Source organism: Amblyomma maculatum, chromosome 1 (assembly GCF_055883805.1).
Source record: "Amblyomma maculatum isolate TAMU_Amacu chromosome 1, ASM5588380v1, whole genome shotgun sequence".
NCBI classification, from domain to species: Eukaryota; Metazoa; Arthropoda; class Arachnida; order Ixodida; family Ixodidae; genus Amblyomma; species Amblyomma maculatum.
In genome coordinates, this window is record NC_139344.1 from 154,849,321 (window position 1) to 154,877,198 (window position 27,878).

The window sequence follows — 27,878 nt, forward strand, 5'->3', positions numbered from 1 at the left end:
CTTGTCTATAGGAGGTATGCACGTGACGTCATCCGCTAGGGGCGCTAGCGGCCAGCGCAGAATTCACCATACGCGTTATACGCGTGGTCGTGTGTGTGGGCACCGCACCCAGCCGCAGTATTCAGAGGGGGTCCCTAGAAATATTGCTAGTCTGTCGTCCGCCGGCCGCGGCGGGGGCTGCCGCTGAATGATCGCTGCGGTGAAGCGGAGTGCCACTGCAGGCGGAGCAGACGACGCGCGCGCCCGTGCGCTTCGAAATGCATTCGCTGCATATGCTCATTGTCAGGTGCCTTGTACATGCGATGCCGCTCTTTAGTCTTTGATTTCAGTTTAGTCGTAATATTGAATTCGCAGCCGAGTTGTTGGCATAACCAAGGATACGATTTTTTTTTTTTTCGTGAGCGAAGTTTTGCGCGCATGCCCCTGAGCCGATGTAGAAACGAAGCTGCTTTTTATACCCTATTATCCTGCTGAAGCTACCTGTATTGTAATGAAGACTTCTGAGGATTTTGTGCAAACGATTGCGCTTGCATGGAGGACTGTACTAGACGCACATTCTAGGCTCCAAGGACCATGTGTGCAAGCAATAGAGCGCTGTCGCCGGCGTTTTCATTCACGCTATAGTTTCATCTTAACTTCTTCGGACGTTTAGCTAAGTTATAACACGTATGTAAAACTAGAAACTTTCGGATGCATGCACAATTAAAGCACGCAAGATGGGAACCCGAGCCCTTCAAATCGCACCGCGCTTCAGGCAAACTGCTGATAGGCATTCTTTGGTGCTTAGGAAGCCTAGTAGCCACTCATCAGAGTATGCCATCCCTTTTGTTGACTTGTGTTTTGCAACCTCTGAAACATATTTTAACAGTCAGCTGTTAGTTGAGAGGAAGGGCACAAACATTTCTTTCAAACTCTGTCCTTGAAAGGTGTTCCTTTTCATTTTTCATTTCACCTAGAGCTTTTACCAGCTTTGCCACCTTGTCCTTCGTACGACAAACTGCTCGAGACTTAGAAGTCTGTTTCTTAATTTTTTTCTTCTTCTTGACAGGGCGTTCTGAGTTAACTTTCGCAAGTATTTGCAGGCTATATGCAAGCTGCATTAAAAATATTGGTACAGTTCGTCGCAAATTAAGTAACGCCCATTGTAGGAGGGAAAGGTCTTGGTAATAGGCTTCAATCCGCTGCCAAGACACAAGCTGAGTTTCGCAATGTCCTGCAGAAAATTAATTACCTCTTCTGTCGACTTTACAGCTATCTCCATGACTTTGTTTCCTCGAATGCACACAGCAACATTCATGGCAGCTTCACCTGTATCACTGCGATGGAACAGAACTCGCCGATTTGCGTAGATTGCCTCCGGAGATTCGTCCTCGCTTGAGTGGCACTATGCGAATGTTAATTGCTCAACATCAGAAATATCGACATTTGTCCCCAGTGGCGGTGGCATGCAGCTTTCTGCATTCCTGGGGCAGGCTCGCGTCACACGATCCACCACCGCTGTATTCTTAAACTGGCTCCACTGATGCTTCAGGATCAGTGCGCTTTTTTTCTTTCTCCGCAGGTCTCCCTGCTGACTGTTTTTGCTCGTACAAGCGATCATTTCTCTTGAGAGGCAGGGGTTTCAACAAGTATTCTGGAGTGTCAGGAAACAGCATTGAGATGGTATCCTTCGTGAGTTGCGTAACATCCCGGGGAATCTCAATTACCTTTACCTGTCTTAAAACTTCGCTCAATAAAGCAGGGTTTGAGGTGTCGCTCACAAACGTCGACACTATAGCTTGTTCGTGTTACAGTAATGTGAGGGCAACCCCGATCCGGATCCTCCGATATTTATATATACCGATATGTATATCAACGTCCAGGATTTCCTGTCTGCAACTCACAAATAATGAGGAAGATATTCACCCCTTGTGGGTTTGCCCGCCACTGAAGCCGACAATATCGGCAGGGCCTTATCATCGTTCTCTCTTGAACTTTATTGGAACACAGCCAACCTATTTTCTTCCATTTATTACGCCTTTTAATTTTCGTTTTACATATTCCTTTATGCCCTAGCTGAGGCAATAAACAATGTTATTGGCTTTGCTGTCGCGCTTGATGTTGCGCTCCCACTCTTGCCTCTTCCCTGCGTCTTTCGGTGTCCTGAAGAGAGAGCATTTCACCTTGCACGAGCGCTCCGCTCTTGCACCCGGGCAAGAAACACGTGCTATCACGCTTACCCCGTTTTCTGGACATGACGCGATCACACATCCATAAAAAAGGCACACTTGCACACATGCTAGCTAATTTGCGCGCATTCCGGCTCGCGAGCGAAAAGAAGTGCACGTGGTGCACGAGCCCAATTGCCACGGCACCAACGGATCAGCGCGGCGCAGACTCGCAGTACGGCACAACCGCCACAGCACCACGTACACAATGCGACCACGCCAAGGTAGATTGACCACGCTCCGAATGCGTGCAGCGCCCCCTGCGCTTTCATCCGGGAAGCGGCCAACCGGTTCCATAGGGAACCCCGCTCGGACGGCAGACTAGCAAATACTTCTAGGGACTCTAGTATTCAACTCGTTGTGATCCGTGGGGTACGCTTTTCGCGTCTTTACAGAATTTCTGCGTGAGCCAGTCAAAAACCATGCGAGCGAGTGCATACACCCGTGGACTTCGTGGAACAAGAAAAACGACTGTCTCGACAAAATGTTTGACTTTGTAAAAACACCGGCTCGTACGACGGCGGTAACTTCGTCAAGGTGTGCCGTGTACTATAAGACCACTGCTTCGCGTTGAATTCCCTGACATCGGTGCCTGCCATGTGAAGTGCGGTCTTAAGTTTTGCGGCAAGGGAAGAAATTAAAACGTTCTAAGCCATGAATGTGTTTTAATTTTTGGCAAGAAAGCGAGGCCCAGAGCCACACGTGCGTGAGGGCGGTGTCGATGAACGGCGTGTCGTTTTTAGAGGTGAGCACATTGCGACGTGTCTTAGCTAACGCTGTCACCTCCTCCGACTTGCAAGTGACATGTTGCAACTGTATCAGGGTTATCGCTACACATCGCGTTGTTGCGAACTTAGGTTCCATGGGTTAATTTATGTGCATCTCAAGCAGAGCTACGCAGGCGATACTAAATTTGTAAAACATGCTCTCTGGGTGTGCCGTTTATCCTGCGAGTGCGTGACAGTACTCCTTTTCTCGACCTTCTGTCTCCCAAATTAAGTAACTGCATTCGCTTTACTGCTGGAATAGCGCCTGTGGAAGCTTCGGCAGTTTGCCGACTACCGCCACTAGAAGTGTACCTTTCGCGGCCATGCGAACTTTATGATTGGGGAATTTAATGCGCTAGCTGTCTTTTCAAGAAATGTTCGCCCCAGTGGCAGCTAACAATGGTTTTAACGAGCTGCAAGTCGTTTTTCGCGAAATGGGTAACCGGCCACTTCTGCTGTTGCACGGGTGATGCCTAGTTGCAACACTGAACAGCTAGTGGTATGTCCCGGAGCATCAAAATATCGCTGCAGACTCCATGCGCATAAAGAGTTCAACAAAGAAAAGTGGATGTGGGCGTATATACCAGCTTGATAAAACTTTACGGATCCCGTCCAATATACGGCGGTCACCTGACAGCGAACCTGAAACTGCGCGAGCCGACGCGCGCCGATGCCACCGGCGACCTCCGACATGGCGGAAGAGGCGGGACGATGCTCGCGCCATCTGGTAGTACGACCTCAGTGAATACCTCCTATATGCAGAGTGTATCATAAGGAAGGCCGGTCTGGACGAGTCTTCAGCTGGAGTGAAGATTGCTGGAAAACGTATCAACAACCTTAGATATGCGGATGATACCACTTTAATGGCAGAAAGTGAAGTGGAACTCAAGAGACTTCTGATGCACGTACAAGAAGAGAGTGAGAAGTTTGGGCTTAAACTGAACATTAAAAAGACAAAGATCATGGCGTCTTGTCCTATCAAGTCCTGGAGCATGAAGGGACAAGAAGTGGAAGCTGTGACAGATTTTCTCTTCTTGGGCTCCAAGATTACCTCGGAAGGAGACTGCAGCCATGAAATTAGGAGACGCCTGCTTCTGGGAAAGAGAGCAATGGTTAGCCTTGACCGCCTAGTAAAGAGCAGAGACATTGGTCTGCCAACCAAGATCCGTATAACTCGTGCTATGGTCTTTCCAGTTGTGATGTATGGATGCGAGAGTTGGACTGTGAAAAAGGCTGACCGCCGAAGAATTGACGCGTTTGAATTGCGGTGCTGGCGAAGACTCTTAAGAGTTCCATGGACTGCCAGAAGATCAAATCAGTCGATATTGTCGACCATAAACCCTGACTGCTCATTGGAGGGTCAAATTCTAAAGTTAAAGCTCAGCTACTTTGGTCATCTGATGAGAAGAGAGGGGTCGCTGGAGAAAGATTTGATGTTGGTGTCGCGAGTACGGGTACCCGCGGAGATGTCCGAGAGAAGTTCACGACTCGTAGACTGCGTTTTGTAGCGCAAGCTGCTCCCGATTCCGACAAAGCTACTCCATAGTTCTAACTTCGGACTGTGCTCCGGCGCATCTTCGACTTAGGACAGCGGGTGTTCGAGCTGTCGCTGGCGTCTACAACGGCCGGTCGATGTCGTGGCTAGGGCTACGAGACTTAGGACAGCGAGGAGCTGTCACTGGCGTCTGCAGCGGAGACTCCGACGACGAGACTTAGGACAGCGGGGAGCTGTCGCTGGCGTCTTCGCCGACGGCTCGTTCGGGCGCTTCGGGAGGAGGTCAGGGTCAACACCCTGACCTCCTGTAACCCTGTAACCCTGAACACCTGACCCGCGCTGTAAGGGAAGGGAGGAGGGTGGGAATTCGAGAGAGAGAGGAGCTGTAGTGGAGGGCTACGGAGGAATTTCGACCACCTGGCCGGGGATCTTTAACGTGCGCTGACATCGCACAGGACACGGACGCCTCTTCGCCGGGTACCATCGAAACGCAGCCGCCGAGGTCGGGTTCGAACCCGGGTATTCCGGACAGTGGTCGGGCGTCTTCCCACTGCACCACCCTGGCGGGGCAAGCCAGATATGGCTCATACCAAGCTTTTTTCAGCCGCGAAATGGGTGCATCATCGGCCCCGGTTCAACGTTCATCGTTGCGTGCTGCGTACAAAGTGGGTTATCTGTACCAAACAGTCAGTATTTCATTCTGCTGGCTGTGGTAAAGCTTTACAGCAAGGCGAAGACTGTGTGTGCTCGATGAGGAATTGATTGCCGCTGCATGTGTGCATTTCCGGACGATGGGACAATGCTGCGTCACAGCTCGGCGGCTCGGCTCGGCCTCCCAGGTACGTCGCAAAAGTGGTGGCTTGTTTTAAGGATACACGTCTGCATGAGTGGCGTATCGCTGCATGTTTTAATTGAACAGTGAAGGTGAGATTTTACTGCCCCCAATGACGCGTGTCGCATTGCGCAAAGCCTTCCGTTCCGCTCCCTTTGCTGCGCGTTTTGCTTACTGCGTCGTATTACCGCACCAACGTTCGCTGAATGTGCTTTAGCTGTTATCACGGGGATGTTCCTATTGTCAATGGGATCTTTCTTATGAACATGTTAAATGTTTGTTGTAAATTTGTAGCCTCACATTGACTACATCATCATCATCATCATCATCATCAGCCTGATTATACCCACTGCAGGGCGAAGGCCTCTCCCATATTTCTCCACTTAACCCGGATTCTGTGCTAGCTGCATCCGCTTGACCCCTGCGAACTTCTTAACCTCATCCGCCCACCTAACTTTCTGCCGCCCCCTGCTACGGTTTCCTTCCCTTGGAATCCAGTTTGTTACCCTCAGCGACCATCGGTTATCCTCTCTTCGCACTACATGTCCTGCCCATGTCCATTTCTTCTTCTTAATTTCCACTAGAATGTCGGTAACTTGAGTTATTTCTCTGACCCACTCTGCACGCTTTCTATCTCTTAATGTTACCCCTACCATTTTTCGTTCCATAGCCCTCTGGGCTGTCCTCAACTTAAGTAGAACTCTCTTGGTTAGCCTCCACGTTTCAGCCCCATAGGTGAGTACAGGCAAGATGCAACTGTTGTATACTTTCCTTTTGAGCGATACCGGTAAGCTGCTAGTCATAATCTGCGAGTGCTTGCCAAATGCGCTCCATCCCAATCTTATTCTTCTTGTTATTTCCTTTTCATGGTCCGGATCTGCGGTTACTACCTGTCCTAAGTAGACATATTCGCCTACTACTTCCAGTATTTCGCTATCTAATGTAAACTGCTGTTCCTTTCCGAGGCTGTTGAACATTACCTTAGTCTTCTGCATATTTATTTTCAAGCCTACCTTTCTACTTTTACTGTCTAGGTCATCAATCATTATTTGCAGTTCATCCCCCGAGTTGCTTAGCAAGGCAATTGACTACTCTCAGTGGCAAATGAAGCGCGAGTAAAATAATGGAATCTATGTGAACAAGGCGAGATTTATTGGAGCGAAGCTATATCGTAGATATTTTCACTTCTCAGACGCATTAACTTCTAAATACTAGCAATCCCAATTTGAATTGCTTACCTATAAGCTCTTACAGGTTGGTGTTCTAGCGCTAGCGTTAGTTATTCCGTTCGTTTGTTTTTTTGTTCTTTGACACTGTACTTTGTTAGCGAGATCTTTTACCCTTTTATAATCTCACCGCGTCTCGTTTGGAGACCTACCTCAGGTCATTTTGTTATCACGAGGATTTCATGAAGACCGTGACGAATGAGCGGTGGTCGCTTTCCTACACTTAAAGATTTGCATTGTCATGAAGGATCTATGTAAGTAATCGTGAATTAATAAAGCCTAGCTGGCTTTCTATGCAGCACAGCTTCACTCATTTATGCCCTTAGTGCAATCCCTCAACCCATGCGATTCTATCCATGTGCTTGCCGAATTCACTTGAAGGCCCTTGTTCACAAACGTGCCCGAAGAAATAAGCCCCAGAATGCCTTTACATCACGCGCGACGAAAGACTGGGCTAACGACGACGGAGGCGGAACGGTGCTATGATAAGATGGTTAAAGATGCCGTAACATTTCAGTTAACGTAAAACTTGACTAGAAATCCGTGTCAAGTAAAGTTGGCTGAACAGTTACGGTGTCCATTTTTCTGCCTTATCCGAGCATCGTTCTGCCTTCGTTGTTGTTGGCCTTGTTTTTCGTTCATAAATAAAAAGACAAATTCCCCGCCAAAAGTACGTCACTGTGACGTCACAAGTAGCGTCATGTGTTTGTTTTGCCTCACAGTTCGCAGGGGGCGCCGTGAAACTAAAGCCTCGCTCATGCCTCGCCCAGAGTCGACACGCAGGCTTCTATGGGAATTGCGCTACCATACCTATTAACTACCATGCGCCGGGCGCGCTCTGCTCGGATTTCGAACGTTTTCCTTGAGGCGCGTTAGCAGCATTAGAAATGAGCTGTACCGGAGAAGTTGGTAGCTTGTCAGCGTATGAAAAGTACTTTGCTTTTGAGTTGCTTTTCAAGTCGTGTAATGAAAGTTTTCAATCGAAACATGATGCTCTAGTTGTTATTGCCCACTACCTGCTAGTTAGAAGTGGTAAACGCTGCGCGGGGAGCGGCGAAGTGGTAAGTGTCACTGCATCTGTGATTGGCGCACATTGCGGTTTTTGCTGCATGATATATCGGGATCATTTTTTTAACCTACTACACTAGTGTAGCAAAACACCATTTGAGGTATTGGAGATTTTCTGCACTGGTGTAACTGGTGTAGGGTAAAAAAATTGTCCCAATAAGTCGTCATTTGCATACTTGGTTTGTGAGGAATCTATAAAGGCGCATCATGGTCCTGCGTGCTCAATTCACTGGATAGTAGTCGCGAGATTTCAGCAGACTTGAGAGGATAATGAAATCGACGTTAGGTCGTGCACTGAAATCTATCGCAGTAACGAAGCCAGCAAAGACAATAAAATTTGATCTAAAAGGTTGCCTAAACAGAGCATGAGTGTCGCAAGGCACGGAACGGACGCTAACAGCATTTATGTCAAGGTGTAAAGAAAGTGATGTTCACGTCTATTTCGCTTGGGATCTGCAGTGTGCATTCAGCTGCTCTTACACGCCGTGGGGTGGCGACGATGAGTTGTGCCTTTGGCTAAAAGTTGAGGCACGGGAGCTGGACACTCTTTGGCTGTGTTTGTTTGTGGATAGGAACAAATGCCAGAGAGAAAAACAGAAGTGGTAGAATGTATAGCAACGCACACATCCATATTCTCTATGTGCGCATTCATGTCCCCTTCTACATTCTTGTCCCCTGGCCCTCTTGTGCATTCAGTACTCGACAGTTCACATGCTACTGGATGTGTGGCATGACTTAATTGTCTGTAACAGTACTGAGAAGCGTGATGGGACCGTAATATGGGAGGCAGAGCGCGCACTCGACGATAGATTATGGACTAATGTCACGTAGGATGTATGGCTGGCTAGGGGCAGTGAACATAAATGAACATGGCTCATGCGTGTGAGACAAATCAATGTGCCTGCATATTTATGTCAAACCTCTTCTTATCACATTGTCACCCATCACGACCCTCTTTCTTCTCCTTTTCCCCTTACCTGGCGCAGAGTAACAGGCCAGATGCTCATCTTTCTGGCCGGCGCCTCTCTGCCTGTCCATTCAATAACCACATCTATCTATGGCTCTAGAAGTCTTGGTAGCGCTCACAGGCTTATCAAGCTGAGCTTTAGAACAAACTGCTTTTACTTGGAACAGCAATTCGAAATAGCAACAGAATAAATTGAGGAATTAGTTCAAAGTGAGCTAAACCTTGCTAAGGTGTGAGTCGTAACCAAAAAGGAAAAATAGACAGTAACCCAAGAGCTGGTGGGATGGGGATGTTAAAAAGGCCATAGAGAAATGTCAGGAAGCCTCCAGGGAACACAGATATTCTAAGGATAGAGGGATACCAGAAGCAGATATAGAGAGAAAAATGGGATAACTTCACAAAATGTAGAAGGAAATCATCTTATTTAATCAGTGAGGAATTTAGAAGAAAGTTTGCTAGCAGTGATTAGGAGTGAACAAAAAGGATAGAAAAGCAGCTAAGGAATGCTGGACAGATCTGGACTCCTTAAGTATAGTAAAAATAGCCTAAAGCATAGGTTTATTAATACAGCTTAAGGTACTCAGCAAGAAGAGGATGAGGCAATGGACATATGATGGCAAAAAAAAAAAAAATGAATGAAATGTCGCATGTGCTATATTGGAGGAGGATAGGCAGGTTAATACAGGGGTTTTCTTGAACCAAGGGAGTGGGAAGAGGGTTCGAAGTAGCACAGCGGCAGGTCCATACGGTATTCCAATTATGTTAATTGGAATACCGTCTAAAAAAAGTAAAAAAAAAACAAGAACACTGAGATAGGCATTTAAAGTGGCCATTAGAAGTCCTGCTAACAGTATGCAGTGGTAGAAACTGATGTACCATCTTGGTATGGTGACCCTAGTCTTGTAGAGATTGTGGTCATATGGCCATGAATGAGTGTTGCTGCTGGTGGGTGCTGTTGATACAGGTGGTCTTAGAAAATGAGACAGTAGGACTGATCTTTACACATGTGAACATGTACACGCTTACATGTGTAAGTGTGGCAGCTATAAAGCTCACGGGATGCTTATGCTTGAGAAAATTGTTGGTTTCTGGGGTTTAACGTCTCAAAGCAACTCGGGCTATGAGAGACACTGTAGTGGAAGGCTCCGGAAATTTCGACCACCTGAGGTTCTGTAATGTGCACTGACATTGCACAGCACATGAGTGCCTTGCTTTCCGGAAGCCTCCGCCAAAAAATTGGTGGTGGCTTAGCTTGGTTAAGCCTGGATATCAGAAGCGAAAAGCTTTGGGATGCCCTTAGCTTGTGGTTCCTTGGCGTAGTTGTGGCTTACCTTGTTCATGGTTGCACCTTATAGATATTCCATGGCTTATCATCACGGTGAAACATTGATTACAGCCGTACGTCACATAATATTAAACTTTATTTCGATTCCACATTATCATCACAGTTACACTTCTGTATAGACATAAACACAGCCCGGTGAAAGCGCACGGCACCGGCTAAAGGTCAACCGGCGGAGTCACGGCGGCTGCAGTGGCTCCGACTACCTGCGCCTCTCCAGTGACGTCACGTGGTTTGTGCATGCGCAGCTGTGGCTTTTTCTAACGACTGAGCACATGCGAGACTCTGAGTTGACTAGCCTAGTGAAGCTTTTCGCTTCAAAAGTAGCCGCCGCGGCTGGAATTCGATCTCGCATCTGTGGGCACAGAAGTCAAGCGCCCTAACCACTGCACCACCGCGGAGTACTTGAGAAAATACTTATTGTAGTGTTGTCTTGGTGACCAGGTTGCCTGGTGTTGATAGCAATAGATAAATGCACATCCCTCACTACTGTGGCTCAATGGTTAAAGCACTCAGCTACTGAGCCCAAGGTTACAGGTTTGACATCAGTCATGGCGGCCACATTTCGATGCAGGTGAAATGCAATGTATTGTGCGATGTTAGTGCACATTAGAGAAGGCTAAATAGTTGAAATTATATGGAGCCTTCCACTATGCTGTTCCTTATAGTGTCTATATCATTACATATACCATACCAAATGCACATTCCCTCATATTTGCACGCATTTCAGGCTACTGGCTCATTAGACTGTGCCAAAATGTTTCCCTGCTCACCTGCACCCTATAAACCTTTGGTACTTGCTGTACACCCGTTGTTAAAAGCTTGTGGAACATGACTTTTTAAGTTTCTTTGCATCCAGGGCTCATTGCTTGAGGTTTGATAGCGCACACCATAATTTGCAAACTTGGGATTAAGCCATTAAGCTGTATATATGGGGTGATTTTTTTTTTTTTTTACATTTACAGATTGGTATTTTAAGAACTATGCTAGATGCATCTGTCGAGTTTGTAGAGGTAGGTTGTACATCAAGGTGGACATTATGTACTTAATGGAGCTTAATGACTGGATGATCTAATCAAATTAAGCAATGAACTTTGTTATATTTTGAAAGGCAAAATTTCAGAATTTAAGCCCGTCAACATCTAAAGTGAGCCCCATTTTTAATATTTCTAAATTGGCATTGTGGTTTGAAATATCCTACATCAAAGATATGCATTTAAAGCTTGCCGAGCTGGCTTTTCAACATTGCAGTATCTTAAAATGTGTTGCTCACACATTTTTTGAAAGGACAGAACACTGGAATTTAGGTCTCAAATTTTTTTCGGCGCAGTGGGAAGATTGACGTCTAAAATGTTGAATTCCCTAACATATTTTTATCAGTGCATGCGCCCGTTTTTATGTAGTCCGATGCCGGAAACTGTGAGCAGTGACCGCGATGACGACTCGTGGTCGACAAAAACGTCGTATCGAAAACAATTATAAATTTCGCTCGCTAGACAGTAATTCGACATTTTTTACTTAGAGTAATGTCCTTTTCAGTTTCACACTCAATGCTGTTACAATACAATAATGTACGCCTCGTCGACGAAAGTATTACATGGGTGCTATCATCGCTTCATTCACGGAATTCCAAACACTGTGGCGTCATCTAGTGATAAAACCTGAAAGCATGCCTCTCGCGGTGCAAAAGGAGGGGTGGTTTTTATTTAAGGATTCAGTGGAGAGAGAGTGCAAAATATAATGAATCACTACAAGCACTCCTAGAAGAAAAAAGAACAGTGTGCACTTGCGAAAATCAGCTTTATTTTGCTGACATGTATTCACGTGGGGTACTATACCGAACGTAATAGGGTTTTCTGTGCTAGATAGTGCCCCAGTTGTTTTTATGTGATTTTTCAATGGCAAATTAAAATTGTAAAGCCTCTTTTCTTTGATGTTGTAGTGCTCGATCTGTACTATATGAGGCAAGGTCTTCATCTCCACCATAATCTCACGACATATTTTGGCTAGTGTTCTGTCCCTTTAAGCATCAAATACAGATGGCATTTGTATAGCTAATGATGTAACCAACGTTAGAATGATTTTGGTGACAATATATACGTAGCAATGCCATTTTATAAATATGAAACAGCTTCCAAGCATGCATTTTTGGCATTTAGTATTTCAAATTACATTTGCAATTTTGAAATTGTAAAATTTGGGCCCGCCTTCAATTTTGACAGCCTGAAATTTTGTAGTATTATATTGCCCTTTAAGATAAAAAGTAGCAAAGTTGATTAGTGAGTTTTTGTTAATTGTCTAACCATTATTCTCTGTCATGGACAGGTCCTCGCTGCTGTACAATCCATCTGCACAGAATGCACAGTTGTCTCTTGAAGATTTTGAAATAAAAAGTCAGTTATTCTAGGCCACATGCAAAAACAGTAGTTAAATGCTTTTTTTTTCCTTCTATCATTGCATTGCATAGACCTTTGCATGTGGGTGTATATATAGATATATATATATATATCGTTCATACGGCAGCAATGTAGAACTGTCAGTGTATGCAAACCGAACCCATTTATCAATTATTTCAGCAGGTTTAGTGGGCCAATGTTCCCATCATTCTGCTGGCTTGAATAGTGTCTTTAAAAGGAGTGACTCATCTTGCCAGAATGAAACTAAGGTATATTTTTCACTCATCTAATGCACTTATGAAATTATATATATATATATATATATATATAGCCCCACCGGGGTGCCGCAGTGGTTACGGCGCTTGACTACTGTTCCCAAAGATGCGGGATCGAATCCCGGCCTTGGCGGCTGCTTTTCGATGGAGGCGGAAAGAAAGGCGCCCGTGTGCTGTGCAATGTCAGTGCACGTTAAAGAACCCCAGGTGGTCGAAATTTCCGGAGTCCTCCACTACGGCGTCTCTCATAGCCTGAGTTGCTTTGGGACGTTAAACCCTACAAACCAACCAACCAAACAACAAACCATATATATATATATATATATATATATATATATATATATATATATATATATATTTTATTAAACAGTTCATAAAAATAGCTTTATAACTACTAGAGATATTTGAAAATTTTCAGTTGTACAGTTGTTAAATGTCACAAGAACTATTTTTAGATTTTCAGGAATTGAGAAGAAACTCACTTATATGAACAAATAGGCTGTAAAATATCTGTTTCAGCTGTTCCCTTGGATCTGTTGTTTTCCAGTGATAATTTTGGTTGGGTTAAGTGTTGCTAGCATTCTTTTAAGTCTTGTAGGAAACATTTTTTTCTGCCTCTTTTGGGTGATTCCTCTGCCCACGAGAGACACAGACAGGCCAAGGCGAGACATAAAAACAGCAGGCGTGTTTTGACAGTTCAAGAAGTTTATAGGTTTGGGCACATCGGTAATCCATCGTTACATAAGAAACATACCGTAGTAACAAGGGTGAATGAGGGCTAGATGAACAAGCCGTTGACCTGTCTCGATATTGTCTTCGCCCTCTCTTGTTACAGCATTACGCTTTTCGTCTTTTAATAGTGGAGCATCACCAACCTTCACACAAAGGTGAACTTATTCTATTCAAATTCTTTAAAATGTTGAGTGCCGAGCACTGAACATGTAGCCATTGCACCGTTTACTAGCTGACATTGATGTTCTTTGTGCCTTTAAAAAAAAAAAATCCCTTTGTGTTGTGTTGGAAAAGCTCCAGGCGGATTGCGCTACCTGTTCTGCAAGAGAAGCAAAAAATGCGGTCAAAGCACCGTTAGTGATGAAATTGTGGAAGCGCATAACTATCCATTTTCGACATCTTGGAGTTAAAAGGTTAAAGCTTGGTGGGTGTTGCCCAACTAATGACTGCAGAGGTTTAAAAGTTTTTTCTTATTATTACATATGGCAAAAATGCAGATTTGAAAATTATGCTGCTAATAATGTGCATGCATATCTTCAGGAGCCCACCTTTGTTTCAATTTTAGTTACTGTTAGTAGTTGTTAGCTGCTTTGTTGTTGCTCCTCATACTGCTGGAGTGTGCATTTAAAAGCTGCCTCCTCGCTGTTGCTAGCAGTATTTTATTCTGGTTAAAAATTTTTTCTTTCAGTGGGCAGACCCTCAACGGAGCACCACAGAGCTGCTACCTGTTGGCTGGAATGAAAATCAGGATTTGTACACTATTCGGTACATTTCTGCACAAAATAACGAGCAGTACTTACTTACAGCAGTTCGAGCAGACAATTCTCTTCTGATCTGCCTCTTGGTAAGTACCTGGCTAAGCTTAAAGCAGCTGTTTCAGGTGGCTTTTCTTTCCAGATATTTCGTGTGCTCGTTTGAAGACATAGTATTAGGTAATTAATTTCTTTAAACAGTTCCTATGTTGATTTCATCAACATTTCTTTTTTTTTTTTTCAATGTAAAACACAGTCAAGTGATTGGTGTAATATAATATTTTTATGTTATCAGACTAAAAATATTCATCATACAAATAACTCAGCAGAGCATAGAGTTTGTTTAGTTTTAGGAGCCAGCCTCCCTGTCCAAAAAGCGAGACTTAACCACATATAGAGAAATTCTAGAACACTGTAGAATGGCCAGGAGAATCCTACTCCCCCCCCATAGATCTCTCACAAAAAAGGAAGGAGTAATCTGGTGAAAACTGCAGACGGGCATCTTCCCAAACCCGTATATCCTACACAAATGGCATCCTGAGGTGCACTCTTCGAAATGTAAAAACTGTGAAGGCACAGCTACCCTAAATCACATGCTCTGGGCTTGCCCAGTGCTAAACGGGATACATGGAAATAAAGATTCATGGAAACCTCCCTTCACAGCCAGAAAGAACAAATACAAAAACAAGTCATCCGTCAAGCCCAGGCCGCTGCCGGAAGCCAACTGATTCCGGCCGACGTCTAGGGGGAGATGGTGAAAGGGGGAGCTGTGTCTCACCCGATCATCCATACTCTCTGACGGGTGCAAATAAAGTGCTTTCTCTCTCGGCAGTAACTGGCACAGGGGCATAGACTAATTTAAGGGATATTTCGTGCAGTTGAGTCGTTAATGAGCACTGCCAGTTATGCATGGGCATATGTTTTGGTCAGTAGCATTCAGGATAAGTTTTCATGTAAGTTATGTGAGTCTTAGTGGTGTGATCTTAGTATTCGGTACAGCTGTGTCACAGATGTGAATAAATCAGTCTTTGTATACAGTTTCTGTGCAAGGTGGAGTGGAAGAGGGTGCATTACAACAGGGCGTAAAAGGGGTGTTTCTTTGGGGGCAGTTATTTTATAGCTTTTGCTAAAAGGGAAGCATTAGTACCTCTTTCTAATGTCAGGCACTCATATTGATGTAAATATTCCTCAGAACCATTAGAAGTTACATATTCATGCTTTTTGTTCCTAGCTGTTTAGTCTGTGCTAATCCTGCTTTCCTATCTATGAATATTTTCATAGTGTGTGGAACAGCGCGAAGACACGAAGCACGCAAGAAAAGTACAACAGACGTTTTTGAAGAAATTTTGAAGTTTTCAAACTGTTGAACCAAGTACACGTTTTTTTTTCTTTTTTTTCTTTTTTTTTTTTTTCAATTGTAAATTTCTGTGGGTCATAGCACTGCATACTCTGCAATGCCGTTGCATGTGCATATTCCTTTGCTTTGTGTGTTCAGTTCCTAGACATTGAAAATTTTGTATAGAAGTTGTGCTTCTAGGATTTTATCATTGTTGGTCCCTTGATGAGAGAAATGTAAATAACTGGCAGATTCATCCAAGAAAATATTACTTACACCCATGGTAACTGATGCAGATTTCTGACATCTCTTTAGTGTCTAAGGATCACAATACTCTTTACTAATGTGCAGGCACATGCAAGAAGTACAAGTGCAAAAATCAAAACAGCTCATCTGTGAATGCAGCGTTACGACTGCATATATTTCAGGCCATTTTGTCATTAGGGTTAGCTTTTGCATGAGCTTTTCTTTTCGCGGGCCTCCTGAATCTCTGGCAGCTTACACTTTGGCCTTGCCTTGATAAATATGTTGGAGAAGACATACTTCAAGCATGCTAGCAGTTTATATAGTTATAACAGCAGAGGTGAAAATTGTTCATTTTTTACACTGAATCATATATGCAGTGTTCAGCATTACATGGTTAAACTAGAAGTTTAGTTTTTAGTATGGGCATACACTCAAACACATATTACCCTATAAGGGAGTAAATGGATCATATATGCAGTGTTCAGCATTACATGGTTAAACTAGAAGTTTAGTTTTTAGTATGGGCATACACTCACACATTACCCTATAAGGGAGTAAAAAGAGTACCATGTCTTCTAGCACACTCCCTTGTAAGGGCACGTTATTCTGTCCAGCCTTTATGGAAGATTTTCAGCAATAACGTATAGAATGCTATACTGTTGGCAGACAGAGGCATATTCCCTCCTCAAATCATATTTATTTTACGTAATTGGCAATGACAGGATACTTTTAACCGTTACACCAGATGTTTTGAGATTAGAAACCACAAGGCACGGTTAAAATTTTGGTAATAGCTTGAGCTTTGCCTCTTTTGAAGTGAAAATCATCTTCCATTGCTACCATAGGTATCCTTTATTTCTAGCAAGGAAAATCTACCTTTGGGCTTGGGGCATACTGTGCCACTACAAGGGAGTGAGCTACAGGACATGCCACCCCTTTTTTATTTCCTTGTAGGGTTATTTGTTCTTAGAGTGTAGAAGCTGACAAGCTGTCTTTTTTTATTTTGTTTTTGCACTCAGTTTTGCTTGCCACAAGTAAGGGTGTATCATTTATGAAATTTACTCCCTTATGGTTAGAAATGTTGAAAAAAGCGTACACGCAGGTGTACATAGCTCTGCAGCTGCATGTGGCTTGTTGACGTGATACCTGCCGAAAACATGCAGCCCTAGTTTTTAATGCGAAAGGATTTCTTGCCTCATGATTGGCATGTACACAACCTGTGGACAGAACATGTCACCATGGCATGTCCTCACTAGCTGTCAATCATTAATAATAAATAAAAAAAACTCGTCCATGTCAGGATTTCAACCAGCATCCTTTCGTGTACCAGCTGAGCACGCTGTCCACTACTCTACGTCACCTTCTTGTGAATGTGTTTATAATTCTCTGCCTAGTGGACGACGTTAAAGAAAATAAACATGTACGCATGAAAAAAATCAATAAAAATAAAGCATGACGACACGGTGTCTCAACAGCAGCAGCAACACTTAGGCTTTCGCATTTTTCCAGTACGGTTTCTGCAGTGCTCTCAAAGTTTTTCTGGCTGTTCATTTGTGCTTTGATATGTAGAGCATCATCCTTTATCCAAGTACTCTGGAATCTGTGCAGTCAAAAACCTGCAGTACTTTTTTCTTAGGCACATACTTGTTTCCACTTCTACACTTTCCTTTTATTGCGAAAGCAATACTACTCTAGGTTTCGAGCTTTCAGCGTAGCGCGGCCGGTAGCGATGTCGTGACGCTGTGAACTGTTACCTATGTGACACTGTTACGTCACCCCACGTGGGCTGGCAGGAGCTGCCATCTTGGGTCTCTCGTTTAACATGGGACGGTTATGTCCGAATCAGCCTCATTACCCCTATAGGCCACTAAGGCACATTTATACGGCTTGGTTAAAGCAGGGCTTTATATGTGGGCTGAGGAAGAAGAAAAAGAGAAGAACGCTCGGTCACCCACGGCTAATGCTTTCGCTCAATATTTGGTTCAGCAGCGTTGAACCCTTGTAACTTTTTTTTTTCTTTTTTTCACAAATTATCTGGATGCAAGCTTTGCATTGTTGTTCGCAATCAGTGGTTACAAGTAGAGTCGTGGCATATTTAATTTCACCTTATTTATTTATTGCCCTTAAGGCCCAAATGGTCATTGCATTGAAAGGGAGAAAGAATTAAAACACTGTCAGAGCATTAACATAGTGTCATCATAAGTTGACAACACCATTTCCTTTAAACAGCCCCGCCAAGGTGGCACAGTAGTTATGGCGCTCTACTACTGTTCCCAAGGATGCGGGATCGAACCCCGGCCTCGGCGGCCACTTTTCGATGAAGGCGAAAAGCAAAGTGCCCGTGTGCTGTGCGATGTCAGTGCACGTTAAAGAACCCCAGGTGGTCGAAATTTTCATAGTCCTCCACTACGGCGTCTCTCATAGCCTGAGTCGCTTTGGGACATTAAACCCCACAACCCAAAGCCATTTCTTTTAAACAAATAAAACAACATAGAAGACAGGAAGTGTATTGTACACAAGTAAAATAAACAGTGGTATGCATGCGGGACAGTTCCATTAAAGACCTTTATAAAAATTGATTTTCTGATTCTTTCTTGGTACGTTAGCATTTATCCAGGAGGAAAGGATGCATTTTTCACTGAAGAAAGTGAATTTAATCATTTTTCTGCCATTTGATTCAAGCTCATGGCAACTTTACCGAAAGGAACGGGTTGCCATGGTTTTATAGAGAGTGGCGATATGGTGTATCTTTTGGGGTCTGCATAAAAAATTGGTATCAGCACATGCATTATACTTGTGAAAACGGCCAGTGATGCCATCATCTATATTTTGTTTTGTTTCAGCTTATAAAAGATATGTTCTCACTTAGAATGGTCTGTTTGTTGTAAAGTGCTGCAGTCTATAATTTGGTAGTTAGAATACTGTAGTTTATCAATGCAGGCCAGCTTCAGCTTATCCTTTAAGGAGCAGTCAGTAGCGGGGTTGATGCACAGCTATGCTAGCAGTGTTGATTTTGCAGTAATAAAGTTGCTTAGAGCAAATGAACAGTGGGGGGATTATTATACACTTCATTTTAGATGTTGCTACTGGAGTGTGGTATAGATGCAGGATTTGTAAAAAAGGCCACTTGCGATTTTTTCAGACAGTTTTCCTTCCCTTTGTGCTGCCAGGCTTCTGTCACATACTGCTTCCTGTTAAGGGTTTTAGGAAGTGAGCTGAAAAGCTTTGCTTACAGTGTAGGACATCAGGGTGTCAAGAGTACAGTAGAAATAAAACAAATTTAGCTGGGGTTTAGCTTTAGTTAAACCCGGTAGATTACGTGAGCAAAGCCGACGTAGCTTCTTCTTTTTGTTCTTCTTCTTCTTCTTCGGCGGGGCGTGGCTACTGACCGGGTTTACCCGACGGCTTGAAGAGGGGCCCCATCTGCGGTCGCTCTAAAGGTCAGACGTGGCTACTGGCCGGATTTACGCGACGGGCTGAAACCTGGCGTAGTATTGCTTACGCAGTAAAACATGGCCCATGGACTGTATAGGCAGGTTGCAAATTGGCCATGCATATTTTTAACAGTGAGGAGTGTACATAATATAACATGGCTGCTGTATGCTTCACTTCAGAATGTTCAGAAAGAAAGGACGGCATCAACCAATCTAAATGTTGACAAGTATGTGTCTGAGGAATACAAGGACTGTTCCAGGTAAGCACTGTCCCCAGCAAGAATGTGTGCAAACAGTATGTAGATTGCTTACCTTTGTTGCCATGCAGGGCATTCAAGGACTTGAATGCTGTCATTAACAAGCTGAACCGTGAGATGATTAGCGTCATGGAGCGCTGTGACAGTGGCAGTGAGATTACTGGAGTTTGTGATGCTTCACCCACTGCATCCCAAGAGAGTCTCTTGCACATGCCTAGCACACGGACTGGCATAGAATGGTGAGTGCATTTTGTTTTTGTGGTGACGCCAAAAAATTTACAAAGCAGGTTGTTAGTAAGCAGAGGAGCCATTAATTATGCATGTCTTCTTTTAATGCCTGCATCCTCTGAACTAAGCAACTTTTCCCAACAGATGTCTTTTTGTGTTTATGACCATTTTCAAGAGATATTCTACCATTAGCTGTGGTAAGCATGATGAGCAGCTGGACTTATGCATTTATTTGTTCTTGTTGCATTAGGCATTATTTATCTATTGCTTCACTCATAAACAGTTTTAAATTTAGAGGTAAAATTTTTGAAACCACCATTGTCTGGTTACAGATGAAGTGGTGATAAAGTGCAGAAAAAATTGAAGTTTATTCTAAATGTTGTAAAGGTTTGTTGCAGCATATCTATAGCACATCAGTAGCTCTGTAGCATTATGTCTACATTGATTTTATGAAACAATGTGTGGTAATGTGGCTGTGAGTGTCCATTGAAAGTCCTCAGTGCACATAGTTACATTAAAAAAAAAAAATATATATATATATATATATATAAACTACCTGCTTTTTTTTCCACTATCAGTTGTTATTTTCTGGTTCCAATTCAAATAGAGATGAGACATAAATGCAATGAATTATATATATATATATATATATATATATATATATATATATATATATATATATATATATATATATATATATAATTCATTGCATTTATGTATATATTATGTATGTATTATATGAATGTATTTATGTATCCATTGCATTTATATATATATATATATATATAATTCATTGCATTTATGTCTCATCTCTATTTGAATTGGAACCAGAAAATAACAACTGATAGTGGAAAAAAAGCAGGTAGTTTTTGCCAACTAGCAATTGTTCGCTGTAGCTGGGTTGCATTTGTGGAAACAAAAAAAGAAGAAGCACACAGCTGGTTATCGTTTCTTGGAGTCTAAGAAAGGGCCTTGATGCTATGAAAGATTCTAGTATTCAGGAGCCTACTGCAAGCCATATATACATTTGCACATTTGTGTTAAGTTTTATAAGGCCTGGAATACCTTTTCTCAGGTTAAAGTTGCACATATTAGGTTTTTAAGACAAGCTTATCGTCTGAATTGTTTATAGCTACCCTCGTTATGACCTGTAGTCCAGTGGCTGCAGTTGGAGTAGGGCGTAACTAAATTACTTAACTATTAATGTTTCGTGGTGGGCAGTATTAGAAAGGCAGGGCTACAGTCCCTCCTGCAGAGGCATCTGTGATATGCACACGATGATGAGTTGCAGCACCACAGTTTCCCGCCCGAGGACACGTGGGCTTGACCTACGCATGTCCAGCCGTGTGTGCCATTTGACTGTGGTCATAGAAAATGGGCTCGTGGTGGTTCATTCGGCACCAGGTGTTTGGACCTTAAGGTCCAGTTGGTGGAAACAACAGATCACTTGGCCTCCGCTTCTCAACCAGGGAAAATTGACAGCCATTTCCTGTTCTTCCCTACATCTTTCACTTTCCTATCCTGTTTCTTACGGTTTCCCTATCCTCTTTTCCCTCCTGGTTTTTCATTTTCTCCTGGTGGCTAAGATTAACCTTGTATGGATCAACTACCCGCAGTTGCCCCAAATTTGGATATAGTTGGGATGTACAGCCAGCGTGGGCACGACATCTTGCAAGTCCCTGTCCCATCTCTTTGGCAGAACAACATATGCATTTCATGGGACCCCTTTTTTCCCACAAAATGTTGCCTTTACAGAAGTGAGCAGAATGAGGGAGCGGGATATATATATATATTTCTTTTTTTTTTTTTTTTTTTCAGGGAAAGAAGGACACATTTTTAAATTTTGTATTGTCCATGGTGAGGTAGAGGAAAAAAATAGCGAAAATGTTATCTCCGTTTATAGTATCAAAGAGGACAGATGCCTTGGCTTGGCTGTAAGGGTACCAAAATGATCGTGGCAACTTGCCGCTAGAGCTTTGAGAACATGTCTAGCATGCAAAGCCAACAAATATTGTATTCATTGGGAAAATCTCAGATAAGTAATGTCGAAATTTAAGCTAGTTGGTAGCGATCCATCTAAAACAGCGCACATAAAACACGAAAAAATAGAGAAGAGCAGGACGGACGAGAGCGCACTAGCAACTGATGCGTGGTCGAAGGAACACCTCTCACTCGGTGAGCATGCGCCAGGAAATTCAGCACGTGTCTAAAACATAAAACCGAATCCTAAACATGATTTAGTTGTGCTAAGAACTTAAGGAAGAACCCCCCACCAGTAGATCAATAAACAAACAAACAAACAAACAAACAAACAAAAACCTACAACCATAGTGTGACCAGAGCAAACAATCTGTACATGAGAGAAGCGAGAACTGGATGAGTGTGCTACAAATTCGGCTATCAGCTACCCAGGAATCTGCGTTCTTTATCTAGCAATAATACCGGTGCAGAACTAACGCACAAGTTGTCACCTGCGGCGATTATGTTCCAGGCCTCCAATATCTCTGTCAATTCTTTGCCTTCCGCGCTATGTGCTGAATTTCCTGGCATGATCACCGAGTGAGAGGTGTTTGTTCGACTAGTGCGCTCTTGTCTGTCCTGCACTTCTCTGTGTTTTCATGTTTTATGTGCGCTGTTTTAGATGGAAAATCCCAGTCTCTATTACAGCTCACTGATTGCATATCGCAGTTTGTGGAGTATTCTCTGGAATTGATTTTGTAAAGTTTTACAAATAAATAATGCTTGAAGAGCTCAGTGATCAAAATGTCAAAACGTTCGCGAGATAAAAATTCGGTAGGTTAATGACAAACAAATGCACAGAAAATGCCTTGAGGTACCGAACTCGGGCTCCTTCTTTGAGATGGGAGAGAGAGAGAATGGACTTTAATTGGTTCACGGAATTGCATGGGTGGTTTTTCTTACCTGTTTGAGCCAGCTTGGCCTCCCACTCAGTTTGGCTCAGTGCTCGAGTTTTATGTTTGTCTAATTGCCTTTGTCATTCCATATCATGTGAAGGATGTCAGAGACTTCTTTGCATGCAGTGCATATTTTTTTGAATTTCTTGGGCCATATTTTGTGGTATTTTGCTAGGTTTGGGAAGGTCCTAGCCTGTATGTTTCTCCAGGCTACTGCCTCCTGTCTGCTGAGGTCTTTGTGTGGTTCTGTATATTATTTCCTTCCCGATTTGAAGTATTCCATTAGTTCCCCGTATCTGAGAGGGGTTGACAGCTCTGGGCAGCTGGTGCAGGTGCCCGGAAAGTACACTCTCGGGCTGTCCTGTCGGCCGTCTCGTTGCCATTGACATGAGAGGGTTGGGGGATCCAGAGTCAGGAACGCTACCGCTAGACGACACAGGCACATTCATATGGCTTGGCTAAGTCAAGGCTTTATATCTATGTAGGGTGTTTTTCAATAATGGTACACTAATGAGTATGTGTGACATGATAGAGGCACTAATTAAGTGACTAATGATTGAGTGAGTAGGCAAGTGCAAGGTATGTGAACGAGGATCCACAGATGGGAGCCATTAGTTCTGTCGCACAGTAACTTTGAATACTGAGCTTAAGCATCTTTCAAGCTTTTTTCAGACACCAGAGCTTTGGCCATGACTCGCAGATTTGTCATGACCGCCAAACTTGAGCAAAATGTGCTTCGAAAGATCATTGTTCCAAGGACTGTGATGCTGCATCATGCTGCACAAACTGAAGCACATTCTATATCAGTGTGCTAGAGACAAGTACCTATAAATAAACTGGCAGCATGGCTGGACCAAAATGGATTCCAATTTTCTGCACAGAAAATCGCGGCTGTTATTTTCTTGCACAAACGAGGCTTACAAACCAATCCTAGCGTACACCTACTAAATAAAACTGAATTACCAGTAAAAAAATAAATGCAGACGTCTAGGCATAACTTTTGACAGAATACTCGCATTCCTGCTTCGCATAAATACGCTCGGAAAAAGCCGTTTAATCTTTGAACATATTCAAAGGACTAGAACACTGGGGGTCTGATAGGACATGCATTTTACACATTTATCTCTATGTTGTAAGGTTTGGCATAGATTATGGTTGCATAATGTATTGTCCAGCAAGACCGTCATACTTTAAATGACTGGGCCAAGTACATAATTTGTCTGTCTTTCAACTGGTTCACACGGGACATCCATGAAATGTTTTTATGTAAAACCCAATTAACCATCACTTGAAGACAGAAGAGTCATGTTCACGTGCTTATATGTTCTAAAAACCCGTTCACTGCCGAAACGTCTTTGTTACCGCTTAGTTACTAAGTGCCTATCTGGAACACTGTTTAACAATAAACCCCAAGCAATGAGACCGCTCCTTCTCTGCTTTGAAGAAAAGTGTTATGAATTAGATACTATAATGAACACAGTACCTCATATCACCTGTAAGCCTGATCTGTTGCCACCTTGATATGATGTCTGTATGTGATGTCATGTGAACACAAAACACAAGAATATTTATCACTAAACGAAAATTACTAGGAATACATAGCATTTTATACAGATGGTTCAAAATAAGCACACTACTTCAGAAGTGCAGCAGTACAAAACAAATGGGAAAAGATAGTAAGGCAACCTGAGTACGTATCTATTTCACTGCCGAGTATTGCACAGTCTCCGTGGTTTTAGAAAAAATAATAAGAACAACAACACCGTCGCTTACAGTATGCTTTAAGAATACTCACTGCACTTCACCCTAGAATGCAATCATACCTTAATTGGCGATATCATACACAACACAATAAGAGCCACGACACAGCAACTTAATGTAAACTTAATGTGAACTTTTGCTGGGTTGGTTCCAAGCCGTGTTGGAATCAGTGGAATTGAGAAAGCAGATGTATAAGCTGCACAAGCTCCACACGAAGGTAACAAGAAAGTAAACATTCCCTACAAAGATGGCAAGTAAATATTAAGCTACATCTAGTAAAACCCATCGTAAAAGAATGGAAGTCATGCTCATATCAAGAACATTTCATCACAGTCATTTTGCATTGCCATCATATTGAACACGCGCACCTTACACACATCTTTATTCTTAAAAAACGAGAGATCAATGTGTGGTCTGTGTAAAGATGTACAGCTACCTGAATCTTTAACTGGCTTGCGTGGCGGCTGCCTTTTCTATCCTGCTTTGCCTTAGGACAAATAAAACTTGCCGGAAGGTTAAGATTGTGGACTTTTCGCCAGTTAGCTCCTCTGCAACGCTCAGAATCACAGAAAATGCAGCCGTCATGCACATCAGTTAAAGATTGGAGAGGCTGTACACACCTTAAACTACATTTTATGCTCATGTACAAAGCTTGAAAAGCAGGAATAACTCCTTCCACAATTTTTGATGAACATACCTCATTCCATCCTCTTACACAAAATCGCTTGCCAAAATTTTCTTTTTTGTTTTTAAACGAAGCCAGGCTTCTAAACCAGTTATAAGTATTTTAATATAACCGTTTAATTTCCTCCTGCTTGGCCAATATATTAAAAACTGTGCTTGGTGTCATAAAACTCGACATAACACAATGCAGGGCTCCTTGCTGGTCAGTTCCGATCTTGTGTATTTTTTGGTATTGCTAGGAGTGCACCTTATCATGAAGTGAAGTGTACCACACATAATGCATTGCAAGTCATAGAACTTAACTTATTGGCAGTGTAGAGGATGGACTGTAATTAATGAGAACACAAAAAAGACGATGCGACATTTAGCAAAGCATGACAGGGCACAAACAGTGCAACAAGGAGTAAGAAGCATTACGTTATGCCACAGCAGGCATAATGCCGTGTACAGAATTATGTGCGTTCATGTTTTTACTAAGTGTGGCCCACCCTGTACATTTCTGAAGATGCAGTGTGCGAAGCACTGACGTCCCCAATTCAGCATAGCGTTTCTAAATTCTCACTATTACCTAGAGGAAAGCTGGTGCAATTATATATGCAAGTTTCTTAAAGACCACTTCATCTACCATGGGAATGCCGGGGAGGTGATGTTTCGCATTTGGCTTGTCTAGTGTCCAGCCAAAAATGTAAATTCTGCCTCGGAATCAGTAGCTGCACTGTGAAGCTCTCCCCTGTGCAATTAAAATAATTTTAATACCGCATTTTTTACATCTTTAGTAAATTTAATGCAAGTGTTAGCCAGGTTGTAGAACTTGCACAACACTTCTTCGAGGATTGCCTCGAGAAGAGTGGTATTGCTATGGCTGGATCCACATTTATACTCAACAGTTGCTAAGCCAAGTACAAAACCTCATTTTCCCAGCATTCTTGTGCTACGATGGTGGATGAAGTGCAGCACCGCCAGCTTTCCCTCCAGGTAGCATTCAGAAACTATGAAATTTAGAAGCAAGGCCGACATTTTGTGTAAAAATGGTGGTATGATTTTTTTTTTTTCTTGCAATGCCAGGACCATCTTTTTCACTGTTTTCACTGCTTTACTACCATTTCTGCTGCTTATAGGCCACAAAATCCACAACACGACCTCCTGGGCCAGCGAGACCTGAATCCATCCTTTGGTCTTGGAGGTGGTATGATCATGGACCGAAGGCACTTGCCAAGGCCTCCAGGCTTTGATCCAAGGGCAATAGCTCCAGGGCTGCCAAGGTGTCCCCTCTTGCTTAAATAGAGCAGTTAATGAATTCTTACTTAACAATGTAAGCTATAGGGAATTCAGTAGAGGGTTTTCGTGTTATTTCAACCATATAGCCGTTTACTGCATTCTGTCTCCATTAAAGTGCAGATGCTGCATCTCTTGCTGCTTAAGAGCAACAACGCTGTCGCTTTTCAGATCAATGAGCTTTTTACAGTACCTCACAAAAAGTGCACACTGCTAGATTTTTCTCCCTGGCCCGTAGTGGATAACTGAGAGCTGAGGAACACCCTGGGCAAGATTTCACTGTTTTCACTGCTTTGCTACCATTTCTGCTGCTTACAGGCCACAAGATCCACAACACGGCCCCCTGGACCAGCGAGACCTGAATCCATTCTTTGGGTGTGGTCTTGGAGGTGGTATGATCATTGACCGAAGGCGCTTGCCAAGGCCTCCAGGCTTTGATCCAAGGGCAATAGCTCCAGGGCTGCCAAGGTGTCCCCTCTTGCTTAAATAGAGCAGTTACTGAATTTTTACTTAACAATGTAAGCTATAGGGAATTCAGTAGAGGATTTTCGTGTTATTTCAACCATACAGCCGTTTACTGCATTCCGTCTCCATTAAAGTGCAGATGCTGCAGCTGAGATTGAACCTGTGTGCTTTAGCTCAACAGCTACAAAACATTTAAAAATCACAGAGCCACCATAACAGGCACATTTAAATGTCTCACCTGTACTGAAGAAGCTCAAGGTAACCATACAAGTTGATACCACATAAAAGTTGGCAATTGCTGGCACGATACAAGTTGTTTGCTGTAGTTTGGTTGTATTCATGAAAATGAACTTGCTTAGCTACACTTGCAATACGTCTTGCTTGCACCCATGGTCAAGAAATATTATATAGCTAAGGGAGCCTGGTCAGGTTGATGCTGTTAGGGTTGCACTTTGAATGAAAGGATCTGCTAGTTGCTAGCTGTCCTTATCAGCAGCCAGAAATGTATTACCTTTACTTTATAGAGGCCACGACTTACAGAAGGCTGCTTTTCTGTAGGGGGGCAGTTCCTCCTGGTGCGAGGTTTGATCCATTTGGACCTGCACGTCCTGATCATCCTACTGGCTTTTTTTAGTAACTACATTTTTTTATACTGTTTTAGCAACGCTTGCGGAAATTGCATTTTAAAATTGCTTAAGCATCTGCTGGTCACGATGTCATATTAGTTGGAGTTGAGGTGCTAATGCAGTACTGTGCAATGAATCAGCATATTGTGCTGAGAATGCAGAATTTTAAGAACTGGTAATCCTTTGCTGTTCATCTATTCCCTGCTGCTCATATTCTGCAATTTTTTGCAGGCCCAACCCAGACCATCCCACCAAACTCCCAGACTATGACGACATGTTCAGTTGAAATAAAGCATTGTCAAAGTTTCCCCAGAAAATTTGTTTTTGTCAGTGTGCAAATATAAGTGTTTTCTTTGCATTAATCACTTCTACAGTGGCTTGAAAGGCAACTGAAAACGTGGTTAGCACCTTGCTTCTTGCATAAATCCATGGATGGTGTGTCATACGATGAAAAAAAACTTGAGATGAGACATGCAGCTTTTTAAAGGGCCATTAAAAGGCTATGTGAAAGCCATCTAGGTTGAGATTAGGGCCAAGGTTGTATGCTTTGCCAACCAAATTTGGGCTAATGCTTTCACGTGCTATGGCTATT

The 27,878-nt window shown here is 43.1% G+C and overlaps 1 protein-coding gene across 1 annotated transcript; it reads left to right on the plus strand.

The window, feature by feature from the left end:
* The first annotated feature begins 7,302 nt into the window (after nt 1-7,302).
* On the plus strand, nt 7,303-27,622 carry LOC146204682 (proteasome inhibitor PI31 subunit-like). The gene is made up of 7 exons (XM_084589391.1): nt 7,303-7,588; nt 13,996-14,151; nt 19,256-19,335; nt 19,404-19,571; nt 26,039-26,182; nt 26,514-26,663; nt 27,518-27,622. The coding sequence occupies exons 1-7, from the start codon at nt 7,415-7,417 to the stop codon at nt 27,570-27,572; spliced, it is 927 nt and encodes a 308-aa protein (XP_084445517.1). The 5' UTR covers nt 7,303-7,414; the 3' UTR covers nt 27,573-27,622.
* Nucleotides 27,623-27,878: the final 256 nt, after the last annotated feature.